The sequence below is a fragment of the Myxocyprinus asiaticus genome, chromosome 25 (assembly GCF_019703515.2).
Source record: "Myxocyprinus asiaticus isolate MX2 ecotype Aquarium Trade chromosome 25, UBuf_Myxa_2, whole genome shotgun sequence".
Taxonomy (NCBI): domain Eukaryota; kingdom Metazoa; phylum Chordata; class Actinopteri; order Cypriniformes; family Catostomidae; genus Myxocyprinus; species Myxocyprinus asiaticus.
The window spans coordinates 27269657-27281038 of record NC_059368.1 but is presented as its reverse complement, the minus strand read 5'-3'; the positions used below and the strand labels follow the sequence as shown (position 1 = coordinate 27281038).

General features: G+C 48.0%; 1 protein-coding gene across 1 annotated transcript in view; it reads right to left on the bottom strand.

Moving 5' to 3' along the window:
- Nucleotides 1-284: 284 nt before the first annotated feature.
- LOC127416180 (low density lipoprotein receptor adapter protein 1-B-like) overlaps nucleotides 285-11382 on the bottom strand; it is a 56996-nt gene continuing 45898 nt past the window's right edge. The window contains exon 9 of the mRNA XM_051655380.1: nucleotides 285-3697. Coding sequence (XP_051511340.1) covers nucleotides 3601-3697 — 97 coding nt within the window. The 3' untranslated portion in view covers nucleotides 285-3600. The remainder of the gene's footprint in view (nucleotides 3698-11382) is intronic.

The following is an 11382-nucleotide window of genomic DNA, read 5'->3' as shown; positions in this document are numbered from 1 at the left end:
GTGTTCTGCTGAAGAAAGAAAGTCATACACTTCTGGGATGGTATGAGGGTGAGTAAATGATAAGACAATTTAAATTTTTGCGTGAACTTTCCCTTTAAAGGTTCCCAAATCCTTTCATAGAATACATTGATTTTTATTACAGCTACTCAAATTTTCTTGGCAAACTCATGCTTTATCTTAAAATAGGCAGTCAAACAATCATAACAAAACATTACAAATAATTTTTTTTTTTTTAAAAACACTGAACACCATAATTAAAACAAATAGAACACCACTAATTGAAAAAAAAATGCTATCATACAGTATATTCTCTTATTGATTTTAGCTTATTCCAATTTCAGGAGTAAATAAAATGGTCAAATAGCTCTGTAATTTTGAGAGAAATACTGCATGGATGAACCTCTTTTCACAAATGCATAAAGAAAAACGCTGACAGAGCCACTGGAACTCAAAGAGCTTCTTGAACTTTCAAGGATTTCAGAGAATTATGAAGAGTGTTGCGTTTTAATATAACTTTGAGCTACAGTATAAAATTATTTCACACTTAATAACAACATGGAAACTGAGTAGGAAAAAGAAGTCATGTTTAATTTCTGAAAGCCAATGAATAATATTCAATTGCTCGGCACTAACAAAACAAAAATACAGTAGTATGGCAGACAAAACCAACAGAAATACATTTAATTAAACAAGATCTTATTACATAAGCAAAATTACCCCTATATAGTGTATTAATGTGTTTGCCTGTGACCTTTTCTCTTTCTTATCACACCATATGCATAGTTAGGGGATTCTTCATGTTTCATAGTCCACAGTGAAATTTCATTTAATGTAAAATTATTCCTGCTTGCCATGATAAACAGATATCATTGATCATCACTGGCATTGTACTGCTGCATTCCCAGCCACTACATCCTGTTCAAATCACTCTTTCCCATGTTTGACCAAGCCAAGCCGAGGTGTGAAACGTCAAATGATCTGACCTGATCATGTCACAACTTCCAAAACACACTCATATAAAGTTGCATATATTTATAAGAATGAAATTAAGTACAAAAAAGGTTCACTAGTTTCTTGTAATGACAACGACTGCAAATTAAACACTATATTGTGAATACATAATCTAGCCTGTTTGAAAAAAAAAAAGAAAAAACTTTTTGACAAGGCCATTTTTAGATTGCTTTTCCCAAAAAAAAAAAAAAAAAAATGTATATAAAAAAAAAGTCCTTAAAAGAAAGAGAAATTCAGAAGTGTTTGAAGCTTCAGTAAACACATTTCAAAGTTCCATAGTTCACAGAGAATAACTCCTGTAATGATTGTTTAAGCAAATGTGATGAGGAGGAGTGCGTCCTAATCAGCCGGGAGGGGGATAAGGACAAGCCAGAGATGCCAGTTGGGGAGAGGGGGCGGGGGGAGAGAGAGAGAGAGAGAGAGAGAGAGAGAGAGAGACACACACACACGTGTCTTTTTGTGTGCGTCTATGTTTCGTTGTACTGTTTAAATTTGAGTTTGAACTTAAAGTTCTGCTGATTGTTCAGTGGTGCCAAAATCCAGGATAAGAGGAAGACGCACTGTCAGAAAGCCCTCACCTCTGGGAGAGGGTTTCGACGCCGAGGAGGTATGATACGGTGGTACTGGAGCAGTTCACCCGAAGGTGGAGGAGCTGCTGACGTCTGCCGGGAGGCGGAGGAGCTCGCTACTGTCCACCAGGAGGCGAGGTCCAGTGCCATCGCCCGGCATCATGGAGGACCACTGGCCGAGGACCGAATGGCGGCGTGGTTGGGGAACGGAGTGTTTCTCTCTCTCTCCTCTCTCTGTCTCTCCCAGGATCCAAAGAGGTGGGGAAGACCTGCTGGCAGAAGGACAGCCAGAAGGGCAACACCTCCCCTCCAAAGGAAGGGGAGGGGAGTACGTCAAGCCGGAGGATTCCCTGGCCTGAATCGGGTGGTGGAGGAGTGTGATGAGGAGGAGGGTGTGGCCAGGCCGTGAGGACGCACGCCCGGCACTGAATCGTCCTAATCAGCCTGGATGGGTATAAGGACGAGCTGGAGATGCCAGCTGGGTGGGAGAGAGAGAGAGACGCACGTGTCTGTGTGTGTGCATATATGTTTCGTTGTACTGTTTGAGTCTGAAATTAAAGTTCTGTTGATTGTTCACTCCGGATCCTGCTTCCTCCTTGGTAGGGTATGCAGAGTCCACCACAGTCCCCTGACCCACAATATGTACAGTATATTAATTCAATTACAGTGCTTGAAAATACAAACATTGCATGTAAATATCAATTAATCCTGAACAATTCTACACACTTAATATTTGTAAACTTTCACCAAGAGTATATAACTGGATATTAAGTTCCCTTGCAAATCTACAGTGTTAAGCAAAATGCAGAGCTTGTGGGTTGAATCTATACAATGCAAGTATTGTAGAACAATACAGATCCTCTTTTTTATCACACTGAGTCCTCATCTGAAAGCTTTGCTCAATACAAAGTACTCGACTGGGATGACCCTTGCGATCTGACTTTCAGATGAGGGTCTTGTTGCTGGGGGAGTTCAGTATCATATAGTCTGGAGTTCTGAGATACACAGGAGAGTGCATCATACAGAGCATTGCTTATAAGTACTAGGTATTTTTGAATGCTGGGTTGAAGGTCAGACAGCTATTCTATCTGGAATATGCATTTGGTCCCCCTTTATCATTTATTGTGTATTTGCATAACATGACCATAGCATCTACAAGATAGCACCAATGCATTCAAAAGTTTTCACACTCTTTACATTATATATGTAGCAAATCTACTTACACAGATGCTTGAGTACAATGTAACAACATGCAATTTCATACATGTTGTATGCTGTCAAAAACCCTTACCCTGAACTTAGTGTTTTCACATGAGTATGCTGGCATTCAAGACTTCAGTTCACCCAAAAATGAAAATTCTGTCATCACTTACACACCCTCATGTTGTTTCAAACCTGTATGGCTTTCAATCTTCTGTTGAAAATAAGTAGAAAGAAGTAATTTCAAAGAGTTCAAGCTGTTAATTTCCATACAATCGAAGTGAATGGTGACCACAGCAAGGTTTTCAGTGAATATGTATTTATTTTGGTCTGTTCCTTGCAAAAAGCTATCATATGACTTCATTGTACTTGTAATATAGCATAAGAGTTGTGTGGGCTACTTTTATGGTGCTTTTTTGTCCTTTTTGGGCCTTAACAGTCACAATCCCCATTTACTTTCATTGCGTGGAAGTGTAGCCAGGACACTCTGCTAAATAACTCTTTTTGTGTTCCACTGAAGACAGAAAATCATACAGGTTTGGAACAACAAGTGGGTGAGTAAATTATGTTAGAATTTTCATTTTTGGGTGAACTATTCCATTAAATAATCATATAGTTGAATCATGCACATTTATGCAGCTGACTTTGTAATGTTGTTAGGTATTATAAATGGTTCTAAGTGTAGATACTGTGGCAGTGGTCTTTTCTGAAGTTCAGAAGTGAGTCGATCACTGAGGCGTAAGTTGCACTTTGTGTAAAGTGCCGGGATGTATTGTGTTCTGAGGACAATTTATGATAGGCTGGCGAGATTGATGTTTGTTCAGTCTGAGTCCTCACTGCTGAAAGACAGAAGATCTTCTTCTGTTGGACTCACAGCTGGATCCTCTGACACGGTTCTGGTGCGGGATGTCGCCAGTCTGATGGAGGGAGCAGATCGGGGAGGAAAGAAGAGGAAGAAAGGGTGAGAGAGAGAAATCCAAGTTGAATTATTCAAATGTAAAAAACCTGATCACAATGCCTCTGATTTCACTCTGCTGTAAAAAGTCCACCAGAGGAAAACAGAGCAGAGAATGGAAAGTCATAAAAACATATAGATCATATATTGCTATGTATACCCAAGGAGTCAATGTTTAGATGGTAAGCATGGGCAATTTGCACCTGCTGGTAGATGGTGTAACTACACCATCTGGAGGCAAAAGCATCTTTCAGCCATTCAAAAGCAGGGACTAAAAAGTGTTCTGCTGCCTCCTTTCCGATTGGTAACCGGTTTGCATGAAATTAAGAACAGTTAATAACATTCTTTTTTTTAAATGACAGGACTTGCTAAGGGTGGTTGATATACCAGTTGCAGTGTTATCAGATTTCTCAAGGAAAAAAAAGGTCCTGGTCTGGAAAAAAAGCTTAAAATAAGGGATTTGCCTCAACCAAACTGAGTGAAAATAAGCAATTAATTTTTTTCCCCATGTGGAGGAATTATCAGCATAGAAATCATAAATAGCAAAGTATACAATTGCATATATAAAACAACATAATAATAAATAAATTTATTCTTAATATTAAATATATCCCCAAAAATATTTCAAATATTTCAAAACTACAGCTGGCCATCTAAAAACAATTCTGATTTCTAAGCCTGATTCTTTCTCTCCTGCATGCATGCACATTAAACGTCATATAATGCAAACAGACTTATTTTATTTTAAATATATAATAATTATTCCTTACATTTATATAGCGCTTTTCTAGGCACTCAGAATACTTTACACAGTATAGGGGGAATCTCCTCAACCACCACCAGTGTGCAGCATCAACCTGGGTGATGCAACAGCAGTCATAGTGCACCAGTACACTCGCCACACACCAGCTACTGATGGAGAGGAGAGGAAAGCAGAGTGATGTAGCCAATTCAGGGCACTTCTTTACAAGAAGAGCCCTGGTATTTTTAATTACCACAGAGAGTCAGGACCTCAGTTTAACATCTCATCCAAAGGACAGTGCCTTTTTACAGTACAGTGTTCTCATCACTATACTGGGGAATAAGGACCCACACAGACCACAGGGTGAGCACCCTCTGCTGGCCTGCCTAATACCTCTTTCATCAGCAACCTTAGTTTTCCCCAAGAGGTCTCCCATCCAGGTACTGGCCAGGCTCAACCCTGCTTAGCTTTAGTGGGCAACTAGGCAAGAGTTGCAGTGTGATATGTCTGCTAATTTATTTGCTTAAATTAAAGATCTGGTTCTATGTCAGAACCTGGCAGTGTCAAATCTGTATTAAGGCATCATATCTAACAATAATTTAGTGAAGACCTGTAAACAACAATGTATTTTTACATCAATATTTGTACTATTGTTATTATAATAATAATTGAATCTGGATTTACCGTGCATGTATATGTATTAATTATATGTAGCTGTCTAAAAGGTCTTCAGCATGCCACGGAAGGCTACTTCCAAAACATGCATTAAAGCAAAGAACTTGTTTGATGCAGCAGTTTCCTTCAGAATCAAAGCACATGTTTATGTTCGACTAACAAGTGTGAAGCCCCATTTTTTGGGCAACAGGAAGTGATGTAATTCTGAAAATTTACTGTGATAAACCATTTAGACTTTAGTTTCATGAAAAAAATTATCGGAACAAAATTAACCGGTTATTAACTTGTAACCAACATTTAAAAAATAACATTTTCACTCCAGAACAATTTATAGGAACCGTTTTCGGTAACATTCTGCAAAAAATTTGTTTTTGGTTTTCATTCCTTGGAACGTATTCAGTCCCTGTTCAACAGTGCGAGGCCCCTTAGGCGACAGGGAGGGAATTAATTTTCTGAAATAGTTTTGTGTTCCCTCACCAGTGGCGCCTGCAGCCGTACGGCCATACGCACTGTGCATACCATGAGTGCTCCGACTGACCTGAGAATCATTTAATCTCAGAATATTTCATCAATCATGAAGTGTGTCCAGTATTTCTGTTGGTGAATTTCAGTGCATTACCCAAATGGGCTTGCAAAATGGTCTGAATTGACTCGTGATTCAGTACAATTCGTTCGGAGCACTGGAACGGTTTCTCACACAATAAAATAGTATTGAGATATGCACAAACACAGAACAAACAGCGCTGGATAAAGTGGAAATTTACCTACAATCAACTGAAACAAAAGGCTGTCTTTTTGAGAGGTAACTCTGAGAAACGTCATAGTTACTGGTGTAACCTCCATTCCCTGATGGAGGGAACGAGACGTTGGTGTCGATGTAGTGACACTAGGGGTCACTCTTGGGAGCCCAAGACACCTCTGGTCTTTGATAAAAGGCCAATGAAAATTGGCGAGTGGTATTTGCATGCCACTCCCCCGGACATACGGGTATAAAAGGAGCTGGTATGCAACCACTCATTCAGGTTTTACGCTGAGGAGCCGATATAAGGTCCGGCCATTTCAGCGGGTAGTTCAGCATTGTGGCAGGAGGGACCAACGTCTCGTTCCCTCCATCAGGGAACGGAGGTTACACCAGTAAACATGACGTTCCCTATCTGTCACTCACTCGACGTTGGTGTCGATGTAGTGACACTAGGGGTCCCTATACAAAACGCCACAAGGCTGAACTGTGTTACGTGAACTGGCGGTGTGTGGTGGGCAGACTTGCTGTGTGCCTCATAGCCAGCACACCAGGTTGACACGTAACCTCCCCCAACACAGTTATGAGTGTCGAACGGCCCTTTTTGGGGACAAGTCGACTACCCAGAGATAGAGACAGGCTTAACCCAGTCGTGGCCTCTTTCCCCTTCTCTTTTTCCACTCCCTAAAAAAGGGCCGCCAGGTCTAGTCGGGGGGTGTCCCTCCCAAGGGGAGGACACTGCAGAGACCACACCTCGCCCCAAGAGAGGGGGGATATTTCAGTGGAAGAATACATCACATGGTCTTTCCAACCATGTGGAGAGCCTTCAAGGTAGATCCTGCCTAATGGGGGAGGAGTTACTACAACATGGAGACAGGGGCAGAGGGGCTCTGCCCAAGGAAGACGCAGTTTGCCAGCAGGGAAACAAATTAGCGGAAGATATAGATTGCATGGGGTTAGCCTTACAGGGAACAGCCACATGCGGAGCACCTACCCCAGAACCGGGCTCTTAGTTAGCGCGTGTACTGGGCCGGCAGCGAGTCTCTCCGAAAACTTGACTGCCACAGGGCTCGGAGGAGGTCAACCAGGGAACAACTTTTGTGAACACTACTGGGAATTAACAGCGCACTTCTTCAGCTCAAAAGGAGGTGGAAGGCGCTATGTAAAAGCGATACACCCGGCCGGCTATCCCAGGCTTATCCGCTTGTGTTGCGTGCCACTACCTGGGACGAAACCAGTTCCACCCGGAGGTTGTAGAACCTTGCAAAGGTGTTGGGTGTTGCCCAGCCTGCTGCTCTGCAAATGTCTGTTAGAGAGGCACCTCTGACCAGGGCCCAAGAAGCCGCTACACCACGGGTAGAATGGGCTCGTAGCCCTACCGGGGGCGGCATGTTTTGGGCGAGATATGCCATTGTTATGGCGTCAATGAGCCAGTGGGCGATCCTCTGCTTGGAGACAGCGCTTCCTTTCCGCTGTGCACCAAAGCAGACAAAGAGCTGCTCAGAGACTCTAAAGTTCTGCGTGCGATCCAAATAGATGCGTAAAGCACGCACCGGACACAGCAATGACAGGGCTGGGTCTGCCTCCTCCTGGGGCAGCGCTTGCAGGTTCACCACCTGGTCCCTAAAAGGAGTGGTGGGAACTTTGGGCACATAGCCTGGTCGGGGTCTCAGGATCACGTGAGAATAGCCCGGACCGAACTCCAGGCACGTTTTGCTGACAAAGAACGCTTGCAGGTCACCTACCCTCTTAATGGAAGTGAGCGCAGTCAGGAGGGCAGTCTTCAAGGAGAGTGCCTTAAGCTCGGCTGACTGCAAAGCTCAAAGGGGGCTCTCTGTAGACCCTGAAAAACTACAGAGGTCCAATGAGGGAACGAGGCACGGCCTGGAGGGATTCAGCCTCCTGGCACCTCTTAGGAACCTGATGATCAGATCATGCTTCCCTAAGGACTTACCGTCGACTGTGTCGTGGTGTGCTGCTATGCCAGCAACGTACACCTTCAAGGTGGAAGGGGACAGCCTCCCTTCCAACCTCTCTTGCAGGAAGGAAAGCACTGATCTGACTGCACATCTCTGGGGGTCTTCCCGATGGGAAGAACACCACTTAGCGAACAGACGCCACTTAAAAGGCATACAGGCGCCTCGTAGAGGGAGCCCTAGCCTGAGTGAACGTGTCTACCATCGCAGGTGGGAGACAGCTTAGGTCTTCCGCGTCCCATCCAGGGGCCAGACATGGAGATTCCAGAGGTCTGGGCGTGGGTGCCGGATGGTGCCCCTTCCCTGAGAAAGAAGGTCCTTCCTCAGGGGAATTTGCCCAGGGGGAGCTGTCGCGAGGAGCGTGAGGTCTGAGCACCACGTCTGGGCGGGCCAGTAGGGTGCTTACCAGGACGACCTTCTCCTCGTCCTCCCTGACCTTGCACAGGGTCTGTGCAAGCAGGCTCACTGGGGGAAAAAAACGCATATTTGCGAATGCCAGGGGACCAGCTGTGTGCCAGCGCGTCTATGCCGAGGAAGGCCTCGGTCAGGGTGTACCAGAGTGGGCAGTGGGGAGGATTCTTGGGAGGCGAACAGGTGCACCTCTGCCTGTCGAATCGACTCCAAATCAGCTGGACCACCTGAAGGTGGAGTCTCCACTCTCCCTTGAGGGTAACCTGTTGTGACGGCACGTCCGCCGAAGTGTTGAGGTTGCCCGGGATGTGAGTGGCTTGCAGCGACTTGAGGTGCTGCTGACTCCGTTGGAGGAGACGGCGGGCGAGTTGTGACATACAGCGGGAGTGCAAACCGCCTTGGCGGTTAACATATGCTACCGCTGCCATGCTGTCTGTCCAAACTAGCACGTGCTTGCCCTGGATCAACGGCCGGAACCTCCGCAGGGCGTGCAGAATTGCCAGTAACTCGAGGCAGTTGATGTGCCAACGCAGCCGCAGACCCGTCCAGAGGCCGGTGGCTGCGTGCCCATTGCCAACAGCGCCCCAGCCTGTTTTGGAGGAGTCTGTCGTGACCACGATGCGCCTGGAGACCAGAGCTCGTAGAAACGAGAGGTCGGTCCAAGGGCTGAAAAGACGGTGACAGACCGACGTAATGGCCACGCGGTGTGTCCCGTGGCGCCATGCCCATCTCGGGACTCGAGTCTGGAGCCAGTGCTGAAGCGGCCTCATATGCATCAACCCGAGCGGGGTGGCCACCCCCGAGGATGCCATATGCCCCAGGAGCCTCTGAAAAAGTTTCAGTGGAACCACTGTTTTCTGTTTGAATGCCTTCAAACAGGCCAGCACCGACTGGGCGCGCTCGTTCGCAAGGTGCGCCATCAAGGAGACTGAGTCCAACTCCAAACCGAGAAAAGAGATGCTCTGAACCGGGAGGAGCTTGCTCTTTTCCCAGTTGACCCGAAGCCCTAGTCGGCTGAGGTGTGAGAGCACCAGGTCCCTGTGTGCGCATAACACGTCTCGAGAGTGAGCTAAGGTTAGCCAGTCATCGAGATAGTTGAGAATGCGAATGCCCACCTCCCTTAACGGGGCAAGGGCAGCCTCTGCGATCTTCGTAAAGATGCGAGGAGACAGGGACAGGCCGAAAGGGAGGACTTGTACTGATACGCCTGACCCTCGAATGCGAACCGCAGGGAGGGTCTGTGTCAAGGAAGGATCGATACGTGAAAGTACGCATCCTTCGGGTCTACCGCCGCAAACCAATCTTGATGCCGGACGCTCACTAGAATGCGTCTTTGCGTCAGCATCTTGAACGGGAGTCTGTGTAAAGCCCGGTTCAGTACTCGCAGGTCCAAGATTGGCCGCAACTCACCGCCTTTTTTCGGTACAATGAAGTAGGGGCTGTAAAACCCTTTCTTCATCTGGGCTGGAGGGACAGGTTCTATAGCATCCTTCCGTAGGAGGGTAGCGATCTCCGCGCAAGGTAGCGGTGTTTTCGTCTTTCACCAAGGTGAAGTGGACACCGCTGAACCTGGGCAGATGCCCGGTGAAGTGAATCGCACAGCCGAGTCGGACAGTCTGGACCAGCCCTCGTGACGGACTGGAAGGCGCAAGCCATGCGTCCAAGTTCCGCGCAAGGGGGACCAAAGGGACAATGTCATCGGATGTACCGGCAGGTGGGGCCTCGCAGCAGGGCAGAGCTCGAGGTGCCACACCATGTCGTGGCCGTGCTGAGTCCGAGGACATCGAAGCACTTACCTGGCTCCTTGTGACCACCCCCGGAACAGCCTGGGACGGGGGAGGAAGAGGCCTGTCCTTGTGACCCGTGGAGACTGTCACATCGGGGGCGGATTTGTACCACAGCTGGGCGCTCAGGGCGGGAGACCGCCGCTGGAGTGCCAACCTGCCAAATGGAGTGGTGGATGGTGGTCGTGATGCCAACCGTACACACCGGATACGTGACCCAGGGAACAAGGAAACCACTCTTGCTGAGCTCTTGGGCATGCAGTGCAATTAAATGCAAAAGGTAACAAAAAGATGAAGATCTGCTTACCAGCTCCAGAGCAACGGGTTTCGTTGTCCCTGGGTCGCCCGTCTCAAGGGCACTTTGAAGCCTTTCACGGGTTCTGGGCGGCCACGAGACAGGTGGCGTCTGCTTCTTGCGGTGGGCTCCACGCCGGGGCCAGGCCGAAGGGGCGGGCTGCGGCAGAGCCGGTGCAGTCACCACAGGGGGACGCCCTTGGCAATGAGTAGATGGGGTGCGGGATCTTGAGCCGTGCCGGGGTAGGATATGCCGGCTAGCATCCATCTAGTGCTCTACCATCGAGAACTGCTGGGCAAAGTCCTCAACGGTGTCGCCGAATAGGCCCACCTGGGAAATGGGGGCAGCAAGGAACCGTGTCTTGTCGGCCTCACCCATCTCGACCAGGTTGAGCCAAAGGTGGCGCTCCTGGACCACTAGTGTGGCCATCGTCCGCCCAAGAGACCACGCCGTGACCTCCGTCACTCAGAGAGCGAGGTCGGTCGCCGAGCGCAGTTCCTGCATCAATCCCGGGGCGGAACTACCCTCGTGCAATTCCTTTAGCGCCTTGGCGGACTTGCAGGAGAGCCATGGCGTGCAGGGCAGAGGTGGCTTGTCCAGCGGCACCGTAGGCCTTGGCCATCAGAGATGACGTAAACCTACAGGCCTTGGACTGGGGCTTTGGGCACCCGTGCCAGGTGGCGGCGCTCTGCGGGCATAGGTGCACTGCAAGCGCCTTTATCCACCGGGGGATTGCCGAATAACCCTTGGCCGCCCCACCATCGAGGGTAGTGAGAGCGGGGAAGCTGAAAAGATTGGGACCGGGCAGTAAAAAGTGCCTCCCGCGACCTTGTCAGCTCTTCATGCACTTCCGGGAAGAAAGGAACAGGGCATGGCATGGCTTTGAGCGGCGCCGCGAGCCCAGGAACCAATCACCGAGCCACGAGGGTTCAGGGAGGAGTGGTGAAATCCACTCTAACCGATGCTCGCAGCTGCCCGGGAAAGCATGTCGTCATCTCTGCGTCAGCCTGTGACTGGGCGATCGA